The following is a 27395-nucleotide window of genomic DNA, read 5'->3' as shown; positions in this document are numbered from 1 at the left end:
ATTTTCTTCCCTTTCAGATTTGAAACTGGTTTTTTCATCTTATTCAGGAAAGCCTGAGAAAAATTGGTATCTAGAATAGGATTTTAGTTATAGAGAATAGGTGTCTGTGACAATTCTTTTTTTTTTTTTTTTTTTTTTTTTTTTGAGACAGTCTTACTCTGTCACCTAGGCTGGAGGGCAATGGCATGATCTCGGCTCACTGCAGCCTCCACCTCCTGGGTTCAAGCAATTCTCCTGCCTCAGCCTCCTAAGTAGCTGGGATTACAGGCACGCACCAGCATGCCTGGCTAATTTTTGTATTTTTAGTAGAGACGGGGTTTCACTGTGTTGGTCAGGCTGGTCTCAAACTCCTGACCTCATGATCTGCCTGCCTTGGCCTCCTAAAGTGCTGGGATTACAGGCGTGAGCCACGGCGCCCAGCCGACAATTCTTAAATCACAGTTTCAGCTTGATTTAGGTTCTTAAGTCGTAGGTAGTTTTCTTAATGCTAGTTTGGACCCTGGAATTTTAATTATTGGAAATTTCTTAGCCTGTTCCCAGAGTTGGCATATTATTGCCTTACTTTTTGAGTTTTATTTTCTTCTACTAAAATAATACTTTGACAAAGAAATACTAAGAGACTCTGTGCTACGGGAAACATACGCAATATTTTTTTTGTGGATCTGTTGGGCACCAAGGCATAATATATTTCACAAACATATTGGACCATTTTAAAATTTTCATTATGTTCATATCTATTGCAAGGATAACTAAGAATTTAATAGGTTGAAGTATCTATAGAGTTGAGAAGACCCACTCTTAGCACTCCTCTGTGGAGTCTGTGGAGTTGAGAAGACTCCCCTTTAGCACTCAGTAGAATATTCAACACTGAGCTGTGCGTGGTGGCTCACGCCTATAATCCCAGCACTTTGAGGGGCCAAGGTGGGTGGATCACCTGAGGTCAGGAGTTCGAGACCAGCCTGGCCAACATGGTGAAACCCCGTCTCTACTAAAAATAAATTAGCTGGGCGTGGTGGCACTTGCCTGTAGTCCCAGCTACTTGGGAGGCTAAGGCAGGAGAATCACTTGAACCTGGGAGGCAAAGGTTGTAGCGAGCCAAGATCACACCACTGTACTCCAGCCTGAGGTGACAGAGTGAGACGCTCTCTCAAAAAAAAAAATAATATTTAACACTCCTAGGTTCAATATTCTGTATTTTATAGATTATACCAGGGTTTCCTATGTTTGCTAAAGCCTGCATTTTAATGTAAAAATGAACCGTTTTATTTTTTTTTAAATCTAACTGTTTTTATTCTTTGGATTTTGAAGGCAATCCAGCATCCAGCAGATGAGAAGTTGCAAGAGAAGGCATGGGGTGCAGTTGTTCCACTAGTAGGCAAATTAAAGAAATTTTATGAATTTTCTCAGAGATTAGGTAAGTTGAAAGTTTTGTTAATTGTGACTTGCCTAGTGAAAAAGATGTTTATTCATTCCAGAAGTTTAGAGTATTTTATGTTCATAATGCTGAATTTGGTTTAGTATCTGTTTATAAGTAAAGCAAGTTTGTTAGACTGTAAAATTATAGTGTAATCTTCTTTCAGCCCTGGCCTTTTAATTCATTTAGACCATTTTTGTCCACAAGTTATTTTCCTCATCATCTGTGATTTTGAGCATTGATTTTAAATGATTTTAAGAACACAAAAGTTTAACCAAGGGCCTGAGGATTACTTTCCCATATATGGGAAAAGGACTTACTGTAGAGATGGAGAGAGATTCTACCAAGTGATTTCTCATAATAGGACCCTTTAGCATCCAAAGAAATCAAAGAGGTTTTCTTGAAATTTTCACTGGTTACGCTCAGTTCATGTATATAAAACTGTAGAAGATGAGAAATAGGCTGGGCGTGCTTGCTCCTGTCTGTAATCCCATCACTTGGAGGCTGAGGTTGAGAGATTGCTTGAGCTCAGGAGTTCAAGACCAGCCTGGGCAACATGGCAGAATCCCGTCTTTAAAAACAAACAAACAAACAAAAATAAGCTGAGTGTGGTGGCACTTGCTTGTGGTCCCATCTACTCTGGAGGCTGAAGTGGGAGGATCACCTGAGCCCAGGAGGTCAAGGCTGCAGTAGCCGTGATGACACCACTGCACTCCAGCCTGGGCGACATAGTGAGACCCTGTCTTGAGAAAGAGCGAGCGAGCGAGAGGGCTAGTGATATACCCAAAGTTTGGGAAAAATTATTCAAAGTTCAGAATTGTGTCTTCAATATGAGCAAGCAAAATTGGAACTCCCTTTGTTGGAGGAGGAAGAGGCAGAGCAGGTAAGATTTAGCCAGTTAGCTCTTTGTGTGATTTTAAAGTTGTAAATTTGAAGCACTTTATTTTGTACAGTTATAGGCACAGGAGAGGAATAGTATAGATGTGTGTCAGAAATTAGAACGATTTGAATGTAGTTAAAACACATACTTTCATAAAGTTTGAATTTTTGAAACGTATAAATGTTACTAATTAATCATAAGAAAATCGTACTGTGATTGTTTGTTTTTTAAATCCATAAGTCAGAAACCAGGGGGTATATACTGTAAGACTGAAGTCAAACTGGGGACCCAAAAGCTAAATTTAAACTTGAGATTTGATTTGTCTGGCCCACATAATTTTAAAATTTTCTAATTAGTTGCCAGGTTTAACACTTGGTCACTGTATGGTTTTGGTTTTTTTTTTTTTTTTAAGCCTCCAACTAGCAATAATTAATCTGCATGTTAGTGAGCCAGAGCCACATGGCAAACCATCTCTGTCTCCGTTAGTTAGGAATTGTGCTTTCTAGTTTGTAGTAAGTTTTTATTGTTTCATGTTTTTTAATATCTTACTCTATATGTGCTACTTGGCCATTTGTATTTGTAACTTCTGAAGTTTAAGTTCCATTTTTAAAAAATGTCTATGTTCTGAAAAAAAGTGAGATAACTGCTGTTTTTCCTTTAGATGCAGTACAGCCTGTTAAATATAATGTTAAGACAGACAATAGTTTGTATAGAAATACTGTGTAAATTATCTTTTTCTTACTGGAAATAAGAATTGTAGTTTATTTTCCCAATTTTAGAATTAGTTATTTTACATTATTTGTCTTTCAATCAGGTGTCTCCATAGTCTGTAGCTTTGTACTTTATAACCCAATCAGCCTAGGTTTTCTGTCTTGGTTGTCTTGTCTACTATATACAGCTTTTCTTATGCTGGTTTCTGGCTGCATTTATAGTTAAATTGCTTTTGATGGTGCTCAGGTGCTATTCAAGCTCATCTTGGCCTTTTAGCATATCCCAATAAACAAAGAATACTTGTAAAATAGGCCAAACTAGTTGAACATAAGTCCTTTTTTTTTACCATGGGAATTGATCGGTCTCATGGTGTACGTCCCATCATGGGTGCTATTCCAGCACAGACAGCACCGTGGAGCAGCATGCAACTGTGAAGACGCACATGATCCTTCAGAATCTTGCAGTTCTAAGGAGAAGGTTTCTTGGCCTGAGCACTACAGATACACCAGGGGTTATACTTCAGAAGAAGGACCCTGATCCCTTGCCAGTTTGCATACTTATAGTGGGACAGGGCAAGGATTACCTGCTTAATTTGAAGATACTCAGTTTTGCTGACAGGGTCTAACCACACTGCCCTGGTAAACTTGCCATACTTGCTTGTTCTGTACTTGCTTGTTTTGTTCAGAGGCCTTGGAGCCCCTCCTGTTGAGGCAGATACCTAAGGGAAGGTTGTATGGTCAGGCAGTAGGACAAACTGCTTTGTCTCCCCTCCTCAGTCTTCCTCATGCTTTAGGGGCTTACATTAGGGACTGCCTCCAAGGGTCATAATAAGTCCCTCCAACGTGTTAGCTTCTTTTCACTGGGCAGAATTTATCAAAATGTATTTTAAAGGCCCCAAATGCCCACCGTAATTGTGGTCATGACTCTTGGTTGTCTTAAATCCTTTACAATCCATGTCCTCAGGTTCTCTTCTGAGGATTTGAGAGTAGATAGATGGCAGTTGGTGAGAATAAACAACTTATCTCTATAGGGAAACTCTCCCCAGGGGCCTCCTCTTTCTAGTCAACTAGTTATTCTTCCCTGTCCTAGCTTGTGGACTGATTTGTCATCTTTATCATTCCTTCTGGTTGTCTTTTCCTTGCAAGCACCTTCTATGGTTTTGGCTCCTGCACTTATCTACCAGCTTCCTTTAGTTCTTCCAGAATTTAGGGCTTAATAGCCTATTAATTTTCTCCTGGTCATCTGCTTTTTAAAAAATCATAATCTTATGGTTTTGTTTTAGGAGCTTCATCTGAGTCCAATCCCAGTCATCTTTTCTTTGTTCTCTCTTTCTCTCCAACTCATCCAGAGACCTCTGGCACATTTTCTGTGGGTTCTTTGTCTCCAATTTCTCTCTTGAGACAGAGCATTGTAGGCTAGTAGGACTGACTTGGGCCGTCACAGGCCTGCAGGGTGAGGCTGATCTAGCGGCTTCAAAGGCAGATTAGCAGATTTATCATCTTGAGTTTCCCTTTCATCGTAGATCTACCATTGAGGGCCTCAGCCATTCATAGACAAAAGTTCTGCAACTAATGGTCACTGACCATCCCAACTTAGCCAAGCAACCTGACTCCAATCCCAAAAGTGGTAGAGGAATGCTGAAATTAACCCTGAGACCTGATAAAGTATAGGCAAATGCATTTTTCTTTTTTGCTTTAACAGACTATAATAATATTTTGTGAAAATGTTTTTTCTGTTCTGTGTCTCTCTTAGTTTTCCACTTAACACCAACACATAGACTGAATCTTTGGAGAAGTAAACCATTTTTAAAATATAACCCAAAATGTTTGACTTTTAATTGATCTTCTTCACATCCACTGTTACACCTTGATACACCATCCATACCCCTACAGTCCATGCTCCACACTGCTCCACACTGCAAATGAAGTAGCATTTTAAAATGCTAATCTGATGATACCACTCCTCTGCTTAAATGATTTCTCCAGGGACGTTAGGATGCCAAAGCCGGAGTACTTAATGTGGTACACAAATTATGTGTGTATTAATTATGTTAGTCCTAGTTACTCTCCTGATTGCCCTCTGTACTCTTATATTGGTGGTCTTGCAGTTCCTCAAGTATGTCATGCTCTTCTCAGTTCAGGGTCTGGCTCCCTGCCTTTCTGTCTGCAAACCCATGTTCATCCTTACTACATACTTCAGTCTCAGTCCACGAGTCACTTATTCAGGGAAATCTTTTCCTAGGCCTTCCATTAGGTGAGGTCTTATTTTTATACCTTTCCACTGTACTGTGTACTTATTTTCAGCACATATCACAACTGTAATCGTTTGTTTTCTCTATATATAATAAGGCTCCATATGGGCACAGGGAGCATGTCTGTCTATATCCATTTTCCCAGTGCTTGGCACAGGGTAGCCAGTCAACACATTTTCTGACTTACTGGAAAAAAAAAGGATAATAGCTGTCATTTAGAGTTATTGTGTGGATGAGAAATAATGTCTGTGAAGAGATAGTTCAGTACCTGGTATCTAACAGACACATAAGTACCTACTGTTGTTTTTAACCAGTAGATTAATGTTTTGTAGGGTTACAGAAGTAATTGGTACTATTGGTAGTAATCAGGAGGTTAATGTTTTATAAGGTTACAGAAGGCTACGTACAATGTTGCTTTATTTCAGAGAGTTCATTGTGGTAGAAAGAATAGGGCTTTGGAGTCAGAAATACGTAGCATTTACTAGCTATAACTTTGGGCTCTAAGCTCTTTGAAACTCATTTGATCCATCTGCAATGACCATGTCATAGTTGATGGTGAAAATCAAATGGGAGACTATATTCAGTGTACAGTAGATGTTGACTCATATGTAAATCTTCGTAAATAGGAAAACTGGGGGTTTTTTTAAGTTACGGGCTGATGACCAGACATAAAGTTTTAAATTTATCATTAATATTTGTTTATTAATCTGACATTTATTAACGTCAGATCATAATTTAACTCTGTAAGCTCTTATTTTCTCTGACCGGAATCTAGCAGCATTTCCCAGTTCTGTGATCTGTAACTGAATTCGTTTGATTTCTATGGCTTTTTGAAATACTGAAATGAAATATTAGTATTTAGTATTTAATATTAGTATTACTATTTAGTATTTCCATTATCAAACACGGTATTTATTAGCCTAGCATCCCAAAAGTAGCACTTACTTCAAAGGGACCATTTTGCTCATGTAATGAATTAGAATATTTATATTGTAGCCTTGAAATGTCAAGTTCTAAGACAAGAAGTTTATTGAACCACATATTTTGTTCTCTTTAGTAACGGAAAGCAAACAGTTTGTGTTTATAAATGAAAAACATATTCAAAGTATGAGAAATTGGTAATTGATTCATAGGCATATACAAACAGTGTGGACACAGTGCCATTGAAGAAAGTTACTCAGTTGTAGATAATAGTTACCATTTCATAAAACCAAATTCCACACTGTGTGAAATTATTAAAGTAATATAAAATTTGCCCTTTGATTCTGGTGTTGAATTCAAATTCACTTCTGCACTATTTTCATTCTGGGTTTACAGAATTATAAACCCTTGAATTAGTCCCTTTAAGGTATTTTGTTAAACGGTATTCATAATGTGTGCAGTACATTAGTAATGGCAACATTTAAACTTCTTAATTAGTTTTTATTATATTTAGATCATCTGTTTTTTAAAGGGAACTTTTCTGGGAATTAACATTTATGAATTGTTCACTTTTTAATAAAAAAAATCACACAGATACAAACACTTAATGTTTTTTTCAATTTTTTTCTTTAGAAGCAGCATTAAGAGGTCTTCTGGGAGCCTTAACAAGTACCCCATATTCTCCCACCCAGCATCTAGAGCGAGAGCAGGCTCTTGCTAAACAGTTTGCAGAAATTCTTCATTTCACACTCCGGTTTGATGAACTCAAGGTAGAATTATCTATTGGCCCTGATTGTTATGAAAATCATGAATCTTTTAATGAGTACTGGGAGAAAAAGCTGGGAAACATTGTTAAAACGTATTTAAATGATGTCTGCTAGACCTTAATAAAAATGGAAAACTGGATTTAGAAATTATGACTGGTCTTTTGATATATGGCAAAGAGCAAATTACTGAGTATTCAGTCTCAATCTTTTTTTATTTTTTGAGACAGAGTCTTGCTTTGTCACTCAAGGTAGAGTGCAGTGGCGTGATCTCAGCTCACTGCAACCTCTGCCTCCTGGGTTCACGTGATTCTCCCACCTCAACCTCACGAGTAGCTGGGATTACAGGCATGTGCCACTATGCCTGGCTAATTTTTGTATTTTTAGTAGAGACAGGGTTTCACCACGTTGGCCAGGCCGATCTGGAACTCCTGACCTCAGGTGATCCACACCATCTCAGCAGTCTTCATTTAACTTTGTTTAAAAATTATCTCCGAAACAAAATGTTGAGCTTCTTTTCTAATGTTTTTTCTTTTCTGCTCACACCCCCTGCCCCCGTTTTTCAACAGTTTTATATTAAAATGTTGCTAAAATTTTTTTTTTCTCCCTTCCTTCTTTCCCGCTTTCTTCCTTTCTTTCTGTTTCTTTTTTCATCTGTCATTGTTTATAGTATTTGGAACTATAAATACCTTGTTGTTAAAAAGAATGAATGTAGAGGAATAAGCACTAGGTCTCATATCAAGAGACCTGAGTTCCAGTTTGTACTCTGCCACAGTAACCCCAGTCATGAGATGTTGGCCAGGTCCTTTGGTTTTTCAGAGCCTCTGGTACCCTCTCTAGAAAATGGAAGAGCTGGATTCCAAACTTCAGCATTTTATAATTGTATCACAGTCAGATTTGTATGTAAAATTCTAGGTTGAGGATTGCTCTGTTGACCATATCTACATTCTTTTATCGTAGTAACTAAAAACAAGTGCCTAAACAGTCCTTTTTGTTTTTGTTTGATAAACAAGCTTTTAGTACATTACCTGAAATTAACTGAAAAGAAAAGGGAAAGTATACTGCCTGTGGTCTTCCGTTTTATATGTTCAGTAAGAACTGAATACAGTTATAAGCCACCTTAGATTATACCAGTTCTAGTTCTTAAAATGATACTATGAATTATGCAATGTTTTATACTAATTAAAACTGAAGATTTTTCACTTAATTTTTTACATTAGCATTTAGTACATAACATTTTTTTTCCCCACAAATGTCTTATTCAGATGACAAATCCTGCCATACAGAATGATTTCAGCTATTATAGAAGAACATTGAGTCGTATGAGGATTAACAATGTACCGGTAAGTTAATGCTTTGAATTAGGGGGATGGTAAGAATAACTTAGAACCTGTTCATTTTATTATTTTGTTTGTTCATTCAGATAGCATTAAAGCTAGTAATAAAGATAGTAATTATGGGCAGCCACAGCTGTAGGAAGAAAAGCAAACTGTTAACAAACCGTATGGTATTTACCTATTTTTCTTCACAGTCTCTTAAATTCCCACAACTACTTCAGTAAAATTGCTTGTCTGTATAACGTTGATGCTTATAAAATTTCGCGATGTACTCTCATTTTAACTGTACAGAAATTTTGTGAGTTCATAGTTACGAGTGTTTTGTCTCCATATTCTTAGAATGGAAGTCTTAGAGAGAAATTATCGTGAGTTAATTTCTCGGAGAGAAATCTTGAACCCAAGTCAGTTTTCCTCCGAGAAATTAATGGTTAATGCTGGCACGAGGGGATAGTGAGGTCATGGCCTGTTAACACATCTGTGCCTGATATGGCTGTTTGAGAAAATGGCTTGTGCCTGCTCCTTGGCTAGTATAGCATTTCTTCTGGCTTCTTTAGGTCTGTTAACCTCTTACCATCCTCCTCTTAAGCTGTTTATTACTCTTTTCTACCTCCAAGGAACTAAGTACCGTTAAGTAAAACTAGAGTGGAAGAAAATATTAGCTTGTTCTCTGTGTATTCTGTGAACCTTAAAATTGTTCTGAAAAATTTCAAAGATCAACCCTTGTTTCAGATAGATAGTTGAATAGAGAAGTACTATAACTATGTAAGGAGTGATAAGTGGCATAAGAGATTTAAAATATATATATATCAAAGCCTATCATTCATTTTCTTTTTCCTTGAGAAAATATTTTAGGAAGTGCGTGCACTAAGGCACTGAGTTGGAGGAAAAGGTTCCTCTTTACGAAACATCTGTTACTTGCACCAATTTGATTTTTGCATTGACCAGTTCCTGGTGTGAGACTGACCTTAACATCTGTCTTTTTCATACCTACCATGTAAAATAAGATAAAAGCAAAGCAGCCAATCGTGTACTATACCCGTCCTTGCCATCACTTAAGGCTAAAGACATTAGTCATCTTGGTTCTTCCTTTTACCCTCAATAATTACAGGTAAAAGCCAATTGTTTTCCGAAGTATCTCTGAAATGTCTTCTCCATCCCCCTTTCCATCTCCTCCTCCCACTGTTCCAACAGAGAGCCTAATTCCCACTCTTTCTGCAGTCATTCTGCACAGCATAACTCATTTTTCGGACCTACAAGTCTTTTTCCATTTTCTTACAATCCACCCATGATGATCAGTTAATTTTCTTTAGGAAATTGACTTAGTTGTCATTCCTTTCATCTAACACTCTAAATGGCTCCCCATTCCATATGGAAGAAAAATATGAACTTAAGCTAGCATTTAAGGTACTATACAATACAGTCTGACCCCAACCTGTATCTTTCATTGGTTGCAGCCACATTACACTGAATATGCTGAATTACTCTCTAGGGAGTCATTTGAAAACATACTCTTTCCCCTGCCAGATTGGAATACCTTGTTTACCTGCCCAATATCACCTGCAAAAGGATAACTCTTCTCCTTAGTTTCTTCTATTCCAACTTAATATTCCTCTGCCTCCCTTTTTGTGTTATCACCTGTTAGAATCTTACCGTGGATGTTGTATGGATACTTAATTGTTCATGATGGAGGACAGGGTACAATTTTATAATCATTTTTCTGTCCTCCATAACATTTAGAATCTCTTGTATGTAGTAGTTCATCAAGGTTTTATTTAGATTCCTTAATATCATTTAAAATATTTTTGAAGAGGTTAATCTTTTAAAAAAAAATAACTTCAGATCATTTGTAGTCTTTTTTTTTTTTTTTTTTTAAAAGAATATTTAAGTATTATCGATACATGAGAGTCTAAAATGTAATTGAGGCAGGCACCCTGCCTGGGTCCTTTTATAATTGTTATTGTATGTAATAATTTGTGAACTAACATCGAATGCTTTTACCTTCCCCACAGGCAGAAGGAGAAAATGAAGTAAATAATGAATTGGCAAATCGAATGTCTTTGTTTTATGCTGAGGCAACTCCAATGCTGAAAACCTTGAGTGATGCCACAACAAAATTTGTGTCAGAGGTAAGCATTGCCTAGGCAGCTGCTCTGTGTTGTTACTTATCCTCCTGTTGCAGACGTGATCTCAGCAAGCCCAAGACATTAAATACCGTCTTGAAGCCAACAGACTCCCAGATGTATGCGTTGAGTCCTGACTTTTTTTCTGAGACCCACATGTGCACACCTGTCCACCTATTTGCAGTGTCTCTGGAGTGGTCGACACCTCAGTGATATCTGATGGTATGGCCAAACCAAACTCTGGGTTGCCTTTTGCAACCCTGCCCTTTCTTTAGTTTTTGCTTTTTCAATTAATAGTACCAGTGCAGGCAAAAACTTACAAGTTATGTCATCCTAAATTCCTTTCTTTTTTTTTTTTGAGACGGAGTTTCACTCTTGTTGCTTGTTGCCGAGGCTGGAGTGCAATGGCACGATCTCGGCTCACCACAACCTCTGCCTCCCGGATTCAAGCGATTCTCCTGCCTCAGCCTCCCTACTAGCTGGGGTTACAGGCATGTGCCACCACGCCTGGCTAATTTTGTATTTTTAGTAGAGACAGGGTTTCTCCATGTTGGTCAGGCTGGTCTCGAACTCCCGGCCCTAGGTGATCCACCCGCCTCGGCCTCCCAAAGTGCTGGGATTACAGGCGTGAGCCACCATGCCTGGCCATCATCCTGAATTCCTTTCCATACCTCACTCCCTACGTGTATTCCATCAAACAGTCTCGTTGGCTATCCCTCCAAAATATTAATATATCATGAATATGAAAAGTTAGTTTCTTGCCACCAGCCACATCAGACTTCTCATCTGGATTACTGCATTCGTGTCCTGACCATTCTTATTTCCTCCACTCTTGCCCCAGTACAGTCCTTTCTCCATAGAGCAGCCAAGTAATCTTAAAACATAAACCACGTTCGGCCGGGCGCGGTGGCTCAAGCCTGTAATCCCAGCACTTTGGGAGGCCGAGATGGGTGGATCACGAGGTCAGGGGATCGAGACCATCCTGGCTAACATGGTGAAACCCCGTATCTACTAAAAAATACAAAAAAAACTAGCCGGGCGAGGTGGCGGGCGCCTATAGTCCCAGCTACTCGGGAGGCTGAGGCAGGAGAATGGCGTGAACCCGGGAGGCGGAGCTTGCAGTGAGCTGAGATCCGGCCACTGCACTCCAGCCTGGGCGACAGAGCGAGACTCCGTCTCCAAAAAAAAAAAAAAAAAAAAACATAAACCACGTTCCCTCCCTCCTCCATGTAAAATGTTCCCAGTGACTTCCTAGTACCCTTAGGATAGAATCCAACTATTGCATAGCCTGTAAAACTCTACACCTTTGACCCCCTGTCTGCATTGTTGCAGTTGTTCTTACACAGCTGGAATGCAAGTGCCTTTCGGAAGAGTACTGCCTTCGCTATCTTGCTCGTAGCTGTATCCCCAGTGCTTGGAACAGTTGCTTAGAGTCTAGTGCATAATTTAGAAAATTAGGAGTAGGAACCAGGTTTTAAAGTTGCTAATTTTTCACATTATGCTAAATTTTTAATTGTGCTTAAGTAATAACTGTTTGTTACTTTTACTTTTTTTGTTCTTCATATACGTCTACAGAATAAAAATTTACCAATAGAAAATACCACAGATTGTTTAAGCACCATGGCTAGTGTATGCAGAGTCATGCTGGAAACACCGTGAGTATCAGCTGATCTTTTTCACTTTAACAGTGCTGTTGAGATGACTGATATTTCAAAACATGTTCATATATGAACATGTTTTATCTGGAAAGTAGAAAGTAAGTATATTCCAAATATTGAATATTAATATGTGAACAAACTTAAAATAATTTGGCTATTTAATGTAACTTCTGGTTAAGCATAAAATAGAGTTAGTTGGTCTTCAGGTACCTCAGACTGGTCAGTCTGACTCAGACCCTTAGTTCTCTTCTCAGAACAGAAATGTGGTGGTGGTGGTTTTTTGGTGGCTGGAATGTAGGAGAAGACCTTTAAAGCTCCTTGGTTATACTTACCATAAATGTTATTTTTCCATATTTAGTAAAGAATCTTACCCTTTTGCCAAAGGGCTGGAATTATTCTTCTGTTTATCCCTTTGTCTCTCAATTATTAATTGTCACTCTTTTTTGTTTTTTCCAATGCAAACCTGAATTCTTTTTTTTTTCTCTCCTCTCTAAAGCATTTATGATGTAGGATACAGTGTGTCCTGGCTAGATTTTTCCTGTTAGCAGGCAGAAAGAATCCCTCCTGGATTCCAGAATTATAAATACAGTCATGTGCTGCTTAATGACGTTTTGGTCAACAATGGGCCACATATACGATGGTCCAAAGCACTATACTGTACATCTTCTCATTGGAAAACCTTATGAAATAGGAGGGCAACTATCATCATAATCCTCTTCCTTCCCCCCACCACCAGCTTCAGGCAGTGAGGTCCTGGGAAATGAAGGGACAGTATCCGTGTGCTTGGATGTCTCTATCTTGGTTCCGTACTCTTTCTGCTGTGATATACTGCCTTCTGTATATAGATAAAAGTTCAGTTTTCTTTTTCACACATGAGAGGAGAATAGGATTGAGTTTTAGTAAAATTGATATCCAGTAATACTATAATTTATTTAAATCAAGTTAGCCCCTAAATAGCCAACCTGCTTGCTCTATTAAGCTAGTGATTTTTCATCATAGGTGGTAACAGCCTTTATGTAGCACCCATTCTCTAAAATTGTTGCTATCAGTCTAGCAGAGGAGTAATACACTAATGTGGGTGCAGATATTATAGAAACCAGAATACATGGGTGATGACTGCTCCACTCACCATCTTCTCATATTTCTGGGGATCTCATTGTGGAGTAAGGGGCATAATGTTAGTGTCCCTTTTAGAGATCAAAGCGGCAAGTCAGCGTCAGCTTAAAGGAGAATCACCTCATTAAAGAATTTTGTATCTGTTTCAGGGGGTTGGTATGGAAAGGAAAACAGACATAAGATTTGAATGTATCAGTGTGGCTACTTGTGAACATACTGCATTCAACTGATTGATAGAAATTTGAATAAAATATTCCAGAAGAGGTTTTTCTTGTGCGTGTGTTTTAAAAAGAATTTTGTAATGCACTTCTTCCATGCATATCTTATCTACTCTTCAGGGAATACAGAAGCAGATTTACAAATGAAGAGACAGTGTCATTCTGCTTGAGGGTAATGGTGGGCGTCATAATACTCTATGACCACGTACATCCAGTGGGAGCATTTGCTAAAACTTCCAAAATTGATGTAAGTTATTGTTTTATGTAAGTAATTTCAAACGAGTTTCTCCATGGAAACCATAGGATTTTATTTTATGATAAGAGCTAGCAAACTCTCACAAAACTCAGATTTATAGTTTGTGAAATGGTGGACTTTCATCTCCTCTGTCCTTGGGCTGTGTTTCTTGTGGCCTGTATTCAGGTGCAATAGAATGATCAAAGGATGACTGTACTGTCTATTGAGTACCTCCTGGAAGGCTTCTACTACATATTTGGCAATATAAATAAATAATTAAATATAAGAAATTTTGAATCATGTCCTTTGGCCAAAGGCCATTTCAAATATAAAATGTTTATTTCAGAATACTTACAAAAAGTCAGTAGTGCTGCCAGGTGTGCTGGCTCATGCCTGTAGCCCAAGCACTTTGGCAGGCTGAAGCAGGAGGATCACTCGAGCCCAGGAGTAGAAGACCAGCCTGGACAGCATAGTGAGGACCCCATTTATACAAAACAAGAAAAAATGAGCCAGGTGTGGTGGCACACATTGGTAGTCACAGCTACGTTGAGCGGCTGGGAGTCCAGCCTGCAGCGAGCCATGATCACACCACTGCATTCAGTCTGGGTGACAAGAGAGACCCTGTCTTGAAATTTAAAAGACAGCCAGTAGTGATGCTGCAGTGGAAAACAATGAAGACTTTATGTATTTTCCCTCCCCTACCCAGTCATCATAATTTGTGACTATAGTTGGCTCTCTGCTTTTCTTCTCTCTGTAAAAGTTTGTATTAGAAATAGTTTTCTAATTTCTCTACTTCATAGTTTCTTTCCCCACCCTCTCACATCTAGTTCTTTAATGTTTGGTGAGAATTGTCTTCCTGTTTCCCTTTCATAGCTAGTTGAGGCTCTTAGCATTTCGGATCTCGATTACTGATTGCTAGCCAAGCTTCCTGCCTTCATGTACACCTGTCATATGTAAAGAGAAATGAGTTAATATTTACTGTACAGTTGCCATGTCCCAGGAATTTTACATTTGTTCTCCCTTGTGACTCTGCAAATACTCTAAGGATGTTAGGTGTCATCTCCCTTTACTGACAGGGCAACTAAAGTTTAGCAGATTAAGTAATAGAATTGCTAGTAGGCCGGGTGCAGTGGCTTATGCCTGTGATCCCAGCACTTTGGCAGGCCAAGGCAGGCGGATCACCTAAAGTTAGGAGTTCAAGACCAACCTGGCCAACATGGTGAAATCTCATCTCTATTAAAAAAAAATGCAAAAATTAGCTGGGCATGGTGGCACACATCTGTAGTCCCAGGTACTCGGGAGGCTGAGGTGGGAGAATCGCTTGAACCCAGGAGGCAGAGGTTGCAGTGAGCTGAGATCGCACCATTGCACTCTAACCTGGGTGACAGAGCGAGACTCCATCTCAAAAAAAAAAAAAAAAAAATTGCTAGAAAATGGTAGAACCCACATTTCTCTGGCTTCCAAAGCCTGTGTTCTTTTTGCTGTATTATGCTTTTTTACAATAACCAGACTAATATATGTTAAATACCATTGTCATCAAGTGGTTACCTTTTAAAATAACCTGTGAGTCCCCTGCTGCCAGGCATAACAGTTCATATGACTCTTCCTGGCTTTCAGCCTCTCATAACTCCAGGTCCAGCACTGAAAAATTCCTATCTGTGCTCTGTGTGATACTTTATTCTGTGGGGTTTCTCTACCTGAAAGCTCCTGTTTTCTTTAACATACTCATTCTGTCCTTTCTTTTTTATTTTATTATTGTTTTTTGAGATGACGTCTTGCTCTGTCACCCAGGCTGGAGTGCAGTGGTGCAATCTCGGCTCACTGCAAGCTCCACCTCCTGGGTTCATGCCATTCTCCTGCCTCAGCCTCCCTAGTAGCTGGGACTACAGGCGCCTGCCACCACGCCTGGCTAATTTTTTTGTATTTTTAGTAGAGATGGGGTTTCACCGTGTCAGGCAGGATGGTCTCGATCTCCTGACCTTGTGGTCTGCCTGCCTCGACCTCCGAAAGTGCTGGGATTACAGGCGTGAGCCACCGCGCCTGGCCCATTCTGTCCTTTAAATCGCCACCCAGCACGTTTTCCAGGAAGTCTTCCCTTAGCAAACCCTTTGTTTTCATTGCATGTGTGGTACTTTAGCTTGACTGATTCTGTTCTCACTGACTAAGTGAGAATAATAACACTTAGGTTGGGTTTTTTCTGTTCTAAGAATAATTAATTTGACATAGTATGTTATCTCTTGGGTTCCATAGTTACGGTCTTGGTTTATTTTACTATTTTGAAAAGGAATGTTACATGAAAAAAATGGCTGTTTTACCTTTTCTGTTTTCTTTTTCTTTAGATGAAAGGTTGTATCAAAGTTCTTAAGGACCAGCCTCCTAATAGTGTAGAAGGTCTTCTAAATGCTCTCAGGTGTGTATATGTACGCATACATATGTACAGAAAAAATCTGTAAGGAAAATGGTTTATGTAAAGAAAATGCATTAAGTGTGAATAGGATATAAAAATAAGTGTTCAAGCTGGAAATATGAAGATCCTATTTTGTTTACTGATAATCTCGCTTCCAAACACTGGTGACAGTATTTACGATGAGGAATGTGTGGGACACATGACAATAGCAGCTTCATTTTCTGGTTGAAGATTTTGGCTTTTACTTGTTGCTTCTCTTGAAACAGAGATTGCTTGTTTTTTTAATAAAAGTATTATATGCCAGTTATAAATAAAATTCAGAAAACATAAGAAAATGTAAATAAAAAGAAATAATGTAATCTCACCATTTTGAGATAAGCCACTATTAGCCTATAGCCTTCCAGAGTTTTTTCTTTACATATGTAGATAATAGCTCTATGTAGTAGTTATCTTTTTACAAAATAATATCATACAAAGTGGCTTGTAACTAACTAGCTCTTTCCTCTTAATAGAACGTAATTACATTTGTGTTCAGACTTGTGTTCTGTTACTTTTACGTATTTCTTATAATAAAAATTAAGTAGTCATTATTTAATGTCTGTTCTTAGATTAGTTTTACTTAATTTAGTTGCTCAAACTTCTGCGAATGCTAGAACATTATTTATTTCTTTATTTAGAGATGGAGTCTTGCTCTGTCACTCAGGCTAGAGTACAGTGGCACAATCTTGGCTTATTGCAACCTCCGCCTCCCGGGTTCAAGTGATTCTGCTGCCTCAGCCTCCCGAGAAGCTGGGATTACAGGCGTGTGCCTGTATTTTCTAATTTTAGTAAAGACGGCATTTCACCATGTTGACCAGGATGGTCTCAAACTCCTGACCTCAAGTGATCCACCCACCTCGGCCTCCCAAAGTGCTAGGATTACAGGCGTGAGCCACTGTGCCCAGCTGCTAGAACATTTTTAAATGAAAATCTCAGTATTTTATAATACTTGACTACAGAGATTTAATTGGTAGTATTCACATGACATAAAAGATGACATCCCATTACTTGATTTTTTGGGGGTTTAAACACAAAAATTACATGAACACAGAAATATTTATAGAATGATATTTACCACATAAAATGTAGGCTGTATCATTTCAGCTAAGTGGAACTGTCAAATGATTTTATTAAGATTATGAAAAAATGTTTAAAAATAGTTTTTAAAAGATTATGAAAAGTGTTGCATAAGCGGTTACTGCCTGAATAAAGGTGATCTATTCTAAATGAACATCAGCAAGATTAAGGAACATAATTTAAAATCCTTATAATGTCAAACTATTGTAACCATAAGCTTAGTTTTTAGAATTCTGTATTCTTGGGGTTTTTACAATGCATACTTCAGTGGTTTTGCCAATATTTAATGATATCATGAGTCTTTCCTCCTTGGTTTCTTTCTGAATACTCCCTGTGTCTCAGGCAGCCTGATTTTTCTCCCAAGCCTTTGTCTTTTTGATTGGTCAGGCTCTTTGAAGCCAGCAAGTGGCAGGAAATCTTTTTCAAAAACTTAGAGGTAATTGAGATCTAGGAGGTTTTAGGATTCTTTCTTCAGCTTGAAGGTAGTATGCCTAACTCAGAATCCTACTTTTCACTTGAAGGGTAGTTCAGTTTCCTTTTCCTTAGAATGAAAGCAGAGGAGGGCAGTGATGGCGAGTGAAAGACAGGGTTGAAGTCTCCCACAAAGTAATCTGTGTTTGAGGGAAAGGGGAGGGAAGGAAAGCAACATGGAGGCAAGAGTCACCTGTCAGTTTGGCACATTTTCTTTCCTTTGTAATAGATAATGGAAACTAGAAAATAAAATGTTGCTTTTAGAAACAACAAAATCAGGTCTGACTTGGGACTCAGGCACTTTCCTTTTAAACAAACACCCTAGCTGATATAGATAATGCTGATACTTTGAAAAATATTTCTTAAAGTAAATCCATCTAGCCTTTAATATGTTTTACTGAGAGCACATGTTTAGAAAGCATTTTGTAACCCCAAAAATACTACACGAGTGTTACACACCTCCACCAAATAGAACTTAGTGACCAAAACATTGTAAATGAGAGAATAATTCCATATGCATATATATGTTTGTTTTGAATGCTTTTCTGTAGTAATTACTTATATAGAACTTCATGTGCTACTAAGAGAAGGCATCAAGTCATATGTCCATTTTACAGGTGGAAAAATGGAACCAAATACATTTAATCATAAGAGGGAAAGAAAGAGAACTGGGAGTTCAGGTTCAGTAGTAGATAATTGTCTTCTTTATTAAATTTAAGAGTAAAGGTAAATAATTGGGTTTTTTTTAGTAGAACAGTCATGCATTTGGAAAAAATTTTGTTTTTGTGCACAAAGGAAAGTAACGCCATATATCTTCATGTTTTATTTTAGCATGTATTAGATAATATTGGCCTTTTCTTGATAAATGAGTGTGGTGATGCAGTGTGCTCTGGATTGGCTTTGTCCAAAGAAGGGAGCTAAGATCACATCCCATAGAAGGAGCGAGAACTTGCGTCATGGGTAGAGAGGAAAACACTTACCACCCTTCAAATAGTATAGTACGTTGCTGAGTAGTGATCCTTTTAATTACTCTGCAGTAGAAATTTTACTGTGCACATTACTTGGCTCTTTCCACTATTTAGTTGTATAAAGAAGTAGGGGAGAAATAAATGAAGAAATGGATTTTGAGAACTTTGAGACATCTGTAGGATTTCATGTAATTGTGTATACTTTACATAAAGAGAACAAAAAGGTTAAATCCTTGCAACATCACTTAGCATTTAATGTAAATATTCCTTTATGGATTTTTTTTCTTCCCAACCTGGCTGCTTATTTTGTCTTCCTTCCACAAATATTTGTTGAGCACCAGTTATGTGCCAGGCACTCTGATACCTATTCAAAAACATGAGAACAGTTTGGGAGTGACTTCTCAGTAACATTGTAGACAGTATATCAGGTACTTAATAAGCATTCTTCAGTTTTTAAATTAATTTGAAATGAACCTAATAGAAATTGGGTTTAAATTTCTTAAACACAGAAAGATGATCTGTGTGGACCTGCTGAAAAGGATGTAGTCCTAGCTGGGCATGGTGGCACACACCTGTCATCCCAGCTACTTGTGAGCCCAAGGCAGGAGGATTACTTGGGCTCTCAATTGCCCAAGCGCAGGAATTGAAGGCCAGCCAGGGTAATATAGCCAGACCTTGTCTCTAGAAAAAAAGATCTAGTCCTTAAGATTATATGTGGAATTCTTGTGAACCAAATTAGTCTGTCTGGGTTATCTCCAAAATACAGTCCACACCCACACATTGAACACCTGTCTCCATTACTGCTGTAATCTGGCCCAAGCCTTGACATCTGATCATCTCACACTTGGTGCTCAGTAACAGCCCCCTTATTTAATGCCTCCCTGCTGCTCCTTCTGTTCCCCACAGCTCGCCCTCAACAGCCAGAATGATAAAACTTAAGTGACATCACACCCCTCTCCTGCTTAATATGCTCCACTGGCTTTTATTGCACTTAAAATAATCTCCAAACTCCTTACTATGTGTGGCCTCTGGGTGTCCATGTGAGATGGTTTTTCCCTGTCTCTGTATGTAGCCTCTTCTTGTTATACTTCTCTTCTTGTTATACTCCTTTGCCGCTAGGCTTTACCTTGTCACTGATATTAGTGTATCATTATCTTTCTCCGTCTGCTGGGTTGTAAGCTCCTTGAACAGTGCCTGAGACATAGGCTTGCTTAGTGGATTTTTACTGCTTAAGGGAATACTGTCGTGAATCTTTATGATTATCACTCTTGTTTTTTTTAATTCTTACGTTGGATTTGCATGCATGTAGCAAAACACATGCCTAGAAATAAGGCACTTGGAGAATTGAGACATTTTAGAGATATAACAGCTGTAGTAATTGACACATCTTAAATACAGAATAGAACAGGGGTTGGAATACTTTTCTGTGAAGAGCCAGGGAGTAAGTAGATATTAAAGGCTTTGTGGGCCACATGGTTTCTGTCATAGCTCCTCACCTCTGCCACCATAGCAGGAAGGTAACCATAGATGGTACATGAATGAATCAACATGTGTGTTTCAATAAAATTTTTGTATGTAAGCACTGAAATTTGAATTTTGTAGAATTTCCACAATAACACATGAAATAGTACTATTTCTTTTTTTTGTCTTCCTTCCCCCACCCCCCCCATCCAAAAGGTTAAAAAATAGACTTAGCTCACAGTCCATACAAAAATTGGTGGTTTGGATGGCCCATGGGCTATAATTTGCCAGCCTCTGGGGTAGAACAGCATTTTCTTCGGAGTGAGAAGTTACAGCTAATTGTTTACTTGAGAGGTTAACCAATCATCTCAGCAATGTAGTTGTAACTCAGTTAAATAGCTACTGGCTATTCAGTTAGAAAGGGAGTGAGGATGACAGGCTGTGCAGAACCTGAACAGGGTTAAAGCTACAATGAGAAGCCATCATTTTGAGAGTTTTGCTGAGACCAATTTCCCATCCTGTCATAATTAGAGAACCTGATACTGATTCTTTTTTAAGTTCCTAAAACCGATCTTTTTTCTTTCCTCTTTTTAGGTACACAACAAAACATTTGAATGATGAGACTACCTCCAAGCAAATTAAATCCATGCTGCAATAACAATTCTGGAATAAGCACCTGCTGTAGACAGAAGACAGTATTCTGCAATGACTGAGAATGCACAGTTTTTTAGTGATTGCAATTACTATCTCATTTATTCTTGCTTTTATTTCTTTCCTCTGTTCCTCTTCCCTCTTTTTTAATCATGTTCTTGTTCTTAAGACTTCTTTTCTGTGCCAAAATTAGTAAAGTTACACTCTGAAGGGATATCATCCTTTCAAACAGGCCATCTAAGGCAGCTAATTATGCATTGCATTGGGGTCTCTACTGAGAAAAATTCTGTGACTTGAACTAAATATTTTTAAATGTGGATTTTTTTTGAAACTAATATTTAATATTGCTTCTCCTGCATGGCAAAACTGCCTATTCTGCTATTTAAAAACCCTCAATGACTTTATTTTCTACTGCCGCCTTTTTCATGTGCAACCAAAATGAAAATGTTTAAATTAACTGTGTTTTACAAATGGTACCCAACACAAACTTTTTTTAAATTAGTAATACTTTTGTTTAAAGTTTTAAGTTTGCATTTTGACTTTTTTTGTAAGGATGTATGTTGTGTGTTTAACCTTTATTAACTAACGTTAAAAACTGTGATGTGTGCGTAGAATATTACGTATGCATGTTCATGTCTAAAGAATGGCTGTTGATGATAAAATAAAAATCAGCTTTCATTTTTCTAAGTGTGGCTTGGTTTACTGATGTTTTGTTTTTAGGCTTCTAAAGTTTTCCCCATGTATGTTTTTATGGAATGCATATATACATTACATGATTTTTTCTTTTAGGGGAGAGCCGGGTCTTTTCATTAGAATTTTTATCATTGTCTATGTATATAATTTTAATTGCCTTTAAAATTTTGCTAAGTATATTAAGACCAGTGATCTTTTCATTAACTGGACTTTTATTCTTGATTTACTCTTGTATGGATGTAGTAATGAAAGGAAAACCGCATCCTAGCTTGATTCTCCATTTCCAGGAGAGTGGTAGCAACGTGAAGGCAGAGTAGCCCTTTAATCCTGGGAAGAGAGTGATTGTAAGAGGGACTTCCTAGGAGAAAAGCAGAGGCCATGGTCTCACTAGTGGAGGAAAACTAACATGTTTTTCAGTCTGAGATCATAAAACCTAAATCATGAAATCTAAATCTCACGGTTGGAAGAAACTGCTTAAAGGTTGTCTAGTTCAACCATGCCAGTGTTTTAAATATTTAGGAATATCCGAGGTATAATGCAATTAAAATGCTTAACCATGGAAGAGAATCACAGAGGCTTTCAGACCCTTCTGTATTAATAGGGCCAGATCATGGCACACACAGCTTCTCAAGATCACATCCCTGCTGATCTCTCTGGCCCTCCCGCTCACTGCTCCCCCACTTCACACCCTGTTCTGCAGCCAGGCCCTACTGCTTGCTATTCACAAATTGTCCCATGCGATGTCACTTCCTTAACTCTGGTCTGGCTGGTACCTGAACCTGACATTCCCTTCCTCCCCTTGTGACCATCTAATGAACGCCAACCTTCATTTTGAAGGGTTATCTTCTGTTACCTCCTTCATGGAGCCTTCTGGATAACATTGGCCATATCCTTCTAGGCATCTTCTAAGAATAGTGTAATGGGCTAAATAGTGACCCCCAGGAGATACATTCACTGGGAACCTGCACGTGTGACCTTATTTGGGAAAAGTTTTTGCAGATGAAATCAAGGATTGGGAAATGAGATCAACCTGTAGTAGGATGGGCCCTAAATTCAATGACCAGCTATTAGAAAAGAAGGGGAAAGAGACGTACAGAGCTGAAGGCCATGTGAAGATGGAGGCAGAGATTAGAGCAATGCATCTATGAGCCAAAGAACCGTAAGAATTGGAAGTCGCTAGAAGCTAGGAAAGAAGCTTGTCACAGATTATCTCAGAGTCTCGAGAAGGAACCAACCCTGCCAATATCTTAATTTCAGATATCTGGCCTCCAGGATTGTGAGGGAATAAGTTTCTGTTGTTTTAAGCCATGCGGTTTGTGGTATTTTGGTATAGCAGCCTTAAGAATCTGATACATGTATCTCGTAAAACATCTCTGATACTTACCTGCACTTGTGGCTGTGTTGTCTGATTCTATAAGAGCCGTAGTATCTGGATACTAGAGAGTCTGCGAACTTGAGAGAAGGGCCATGTCTGATTTTCCTTCAGTGTCCCAAGGAAGGATCTTGCACAGTACCCGGATTTGGAGAGGTGCCAAGTGAATGCTTCGGTGGACTGAATGAATACAAATCAAAAATAATGATGCAGCTGGAATGGATGCAGTAAGATTGCTGTGGCCTATGCAGTTCACATAGTTCACACTCTGCATGTTGAAGAATAAGTGGACAAATCTCTTTAGCCCAGGGGCTAGCAAACCGGTCTTTGGGCCAATTTATCCACCATCTGTTTTTGTACAGCTTGTGAGCTAAAAATGGTTTTTAAAAAGGTTGAATACAATGAAAAGAATAATATTTTGTGGCATGAAAAAAGCATATGAAATTCAAATTTTAGTGTTCATAAATAAAATTTTATTGGAACCTAAGCCTCACTCATTTGTTGACACATTTACCGAGACTTTTGCACAACAACAGCAGAATTGAGTTGTGACAAAGACCATATGGCCCTCAAAAGCTAAAATATATTTACTCTCCGACCCTTTCCAGAAAGAATGTTCCTCTCCCTCCACTAGATCCAAGAGTAGGGTTATCTGACAACGTAGTGTGATGGAAGCTGAGGGCTGCAGTGTCATCGAAGGACACAGCACTGCGGCCACAAGATGATTCAACTTCAGATCTAGTACTTGCCATTCAGATTGCCAGAGAGAGCAAGCAGGCATCTTCTCTGCCAACTCTATCTGCAGTTCTCATGTCTGTCCTTATTCAGGGGTAGGCATGGAGTCAGCCAGTGTATTAGTCCATTTTCACACTGCTTATAAATACACATCCAAGACTGGGCATTTATGAAAGAGAGGTTTAATTGACTTACAGTTGCATGTGGCTGGGGAGGCCTCACAATCATGGGAGAAGGTGAAAGGCACATCTCACTTGATGGCAGACAAGAGTTTTTGCAGAAAAACTCCCCGTTAACCATCAGATCTCATGAGACTTACTGTCATGAGAACAGTACGGGAAAGTCCTGCCCTCATTATTCAATTACTTCCCACTGGGTCCCTCCCACAACACGTGGGAATTCAAGATGAGATTTGGGTGGGGACACAACCAAACCTTGCCAGCCAGGATTAATTACTGCCCACTGGAGGAAGGTATGAGTCTGCTCTGGTGTAGGAAAATCCTTTGAACCCCAGTCTTGTCTCTAAAACGCACCTGGTTAGTGTGTCTCTACTCATCCTATGCCCCAGCTTTTCTTCACAATTTAGAGAAATCCATTGCCTCATCTCTTCCACCAAACATGCCCGTAATTAACTCACCACTGCCCCATTTCCACAGCCCTCAACATAGATAAGTGGAACTTCTCAACTGGCTGGCTTCTCACTTAAAAAGATTTGGGCTAAGAAGCATTCTGGACCATTTTAAGATTGCTGCAAGTATTTTAGACTTGTCATAAGGATTAATGACATTTGTACTCAAATCTAGGTCTTTTGAGTTGAAATGTCATTCTGATTCCATTTGAGATTGCAGTTAACTGCAGTTTTGAAGTTCTTACTGTTGGAAGCACATTTCAAACTTCAGAGTAAGATTCAATCATAGAAGATGCAATGCAAAGATCTGTGGGTCAAGGGTCAGGAGACCCAAGCCATTATCTCTTCTTTGAAACTCTTATTTTCCTCATCAGTAAAATGAGAGAATTGAAACAGATGATCTCTAACACTGATTCCATGTCTTATATACTGTCTGCAAAGGCACTAGTAGTGTGAATACTTAAAAGACAGGCTTTAGGCAGTGGAGTGTAGTTTATTCTGGTCTCCCTCTTTAACTCCATGTGACTTTGGGCGAGTCTCATGTGTCCTTGTAACAGGGAATACTCAAAATACCTACCTCTCCAGGGTGGTCCTGAGAATTGTGCTAGTTTAATGCCCACAATGTCCTATGCATATCAGAAGTTTTATTCTGGCCATCATGACGTTTGACTACATTAAACGCAGTAGGTATTATACCTATTAACATGCATTGTTTCCCATTCTAAAGTAATCTACAGTAGTAGTTTCACTACTTTCCTCAGTCCATGTGGGTGCTAGGCAAACCTGCACAATTTTTTGTTTGTTTTGTTTTGAGACAGAATCTCGCTCTGTCGTCCTCCTGGCACATACAGTGAAATGTTCTGGTTGGATGTATCTAGGATGAGTCTCTAATCTCCTCTCCTCTGAGCTGTGGTGGCATTTTGTTCACTCGTCTGTGATAGCACTGGACATTGAAGCAAGCATCTTACTGCAGTGGGTACCAGGGAGCCACCCAGTGCACAGGACCCAAGGCCCACAATATATATTGAAGGACCATGAAAACATTTCACTATATTTTAAAAGCAGAAGGAAAAAAAATACACTTGTAGGTCTAAGAGAATGTCTTAATGCCTAAGAAAAAAAGTATTAATGTATTTATACCAACACAGTCTTGTGATAATTTTTCATATTTTTCTAGAGGAAAGGTCCCACGGAGGCCAAAGTGTTTGGGGTCCCTGAGAGTCACAAGCATGGGGAGCAGGAGGCAACGACCCAAGTGGGGCCTGTTTCTGGGGGTGCCAGAGGTGTGCCCGCTGGGCAGTGGGGAGGAGTCAGGGAGGGGACAGCTGCGCAGGTGCCACCCAAAGTCGGGTTCCGCCTCAGGTGGGCGGGACCAAGGGAGAGGGTCTCCAAAGGCCGCAGGGCCAGAGGGGTGGGGTGAGGGCAGGGATGGGGAGGCGGCTACTCTAATGCCCCTTGGCCTGCCCTCCTGAGAGGGGCCACCTGAAGTACCACCTAGGTCCGGGCCTCTGGCAACCCTGTACCTGAGGCTCTGGGTCGCTGCTCACGAGCCCAGGCTGTGCCCCACGCGGGACCTTGCTGGCACCCCTGGCCAGGCCACTGGAGGATTGCTTGAGCAATCCTCCAGTAGGTAGGACCACAGGCAGCCACCACCACACCCAGCTAACTTTTTTTATTTTTTTGAGATGGAGTCTCACTCTGTCATCCAGGCTAGAGTGCAGTGGCATGATCTCGGCTCACGACAACCTCTGCCTCCCAGGTTCAAGCAATTCTCCTGCCTAAGCACCCTGAGTAGCTGTGATTACGGGCCGTCCAGCTAATTTTTGTATTTTTAGTAGAGACAGGATTTTGCCATGTTAGCCAGGTTGGTCTCAAACTCCTGACTTCAGGTGATTCACCCTCCTCGGCCTCCCAAAGTGTGGGATTACAGGTGTGAGCCACTGAGCCCAGCCACAGCTAACTTTTTATTTTTTGTAGTGATGGGCTCTCACTGTGTTGCCCAGGCTGGTCTTAAACTCCTGGGCTCAAGTGATCCTCCTGCTTGGCCTCCCATAGTGCTGGGATTATAGGCATGAGCCACCGCACCTGGCCACAATCAATCTGAGAACATTTCATCACCCCAAATAGACCCTCCTCCCTCCTTGCCATCCCCTTTCCCTCCCGGCCCACCCCATTCTTACTAGCCCTGGCCTTGAGGCAGGAAATCAGCAGGACTCGTTTTCCCCACCTTGGTCACCACCCTGCTGATCAAAGCAGAATGTATTAATAGCAAAGAAACCAGCCCACACCAGCTAGGACCAAGAAGGCCATGAAAGTGACCTCTTGTTGCTCTAATTGTTCATTATACCCTAATTATAATACATTTGCATAAGACACTCCTACCAGTGCCATAGCAGTTTATGATGTCATGGCAATAACCTGGAAGTTACCTTATATGGTTCTGGGAACTCCCCGCCCCTTTTCCAGAAAGTTTGTGAATAACCTGCCCCTTATTTAGCATATAATTAAGAGTGGGTATAAATATAGCTAGCCAGTAGTCCACCAGTGCTGCTCTGGGCCTCTCTGCCTATGGGGTAGGTCTACTTTGTGGAGCAGCTATTTTGCTGTATGCTGTTGCTCTAATAAACATTCTTTCATCCTTTTTTTTGAGACAGGTTCTCTGTTGCCTAGGCTGGAGTGCAGTGGGATGGTCATGGCTCACTGTATCCTCCCACCTCAGCCTCCCAAGTAGCTGGGACTATAGACGTGTGCCACCAGCTGGGCTAATTTTTGTATTTTTAGCACAGACGGTGTTGCATCATGTTGCCTAGGCTGATCTTGAATTTCTGGGCTCAAGTGATCCACCCATCTTGGCCTCCCAAAATACTGGGATTACAATAGTGAGCCACCATGCCCGGCCAAACTTACTTTCTTTCACTGTAAGCTTGTTCTTGAATTCTTTCTTGGGTGAAGCCAAGAACTCTCCCCGAGTGAGCCCCAATTTTGGGGTTCGCCTGCGTCAGTCTCTGTGGATTTGCCCATTCTGGATATTTCATACAAGATATGGTCCTTTGTGTCTGTCATCTCTTAAGTAACACACTTGTGTTGCTGATCAATTGCTGAGTCTTAGAAAGTATCCACGGATTGACCAAGGAAGATGAGGATCTGGGGCCCCCTCTCTCTGTACCATGCACAAGTCCCATCCTTCATCTTTCCAGTGGAGTTACACTGGTCCCCCCTCACCCACCTGGCCATGTTCCAAGGCCCCCAGTGGATGCTGGCAACCACA

The 27395-nt window shown here is 39.7% G+C and overlaps 1 protein-coding gene across 50 annotated transcripts in view; it reads left to right on the top strand.

Annotated features, from left to right (window-relative positions):
- CYRIB (CYFIP related Rac1 interactor B) overlaps positions 1-23251 on the top strand; it is a 175930-nt gene extending 152679 nt beyond the window's left edge. For all 50 annotated transcript variants that reach the window (XM_073999458.1, XM_015455180.4, XM_073999447.1 and 47 more), the window contains 8 exons: positions 1309-1414; positions 6811-6947; positions 8207-8284; positions 10288-10404; positions 11974-12053; positions 13511-13637; positions 15965-16035; positions 20643-23251. In XM_073999458.1, coding sequence (XP_073855559.1) covers positions 8207-8284; positions 10288-10404; positions 11974-12053; positions 13511-13637; positions 15965-16035; positions 20643-20706 — 537 coding nt within the window. In that variant the 5' untranslated portion in view covers positions 1309-1414; positions 6811-6947 and the 3' untranslated portion in view covers positions 20707-23251. The remainder of the gene's footprint in view (positions 1-1308; positions 1415-6810; positions 6948-8206; positions 8285-10287; positions 10405-11973; positions 12054-13510; positions 13638-15964; positions 16036-20642) is intronic.
- Positions 23252-27395: the final 4144 nt, after the last annotated feature.

Source organism: Macaca fascicularis, chromosome 8 (genome assembly GCF_037993035.2).
Source record: "Macaca fascicularis isolate 582-1 chromosome 8, T2T-MFA8v1.1".
NCBI classification, from domain to species: Eukaryota; Metazoa; Chordata; class Mammalia; order Primates; family Cercopithecidae; genus Macaca; species Macaca fascicularis.
Note: the sequence above shows the minus strand (reverse complement) of the source record. Positions and strands in the feature narration are given on the sequence as shown.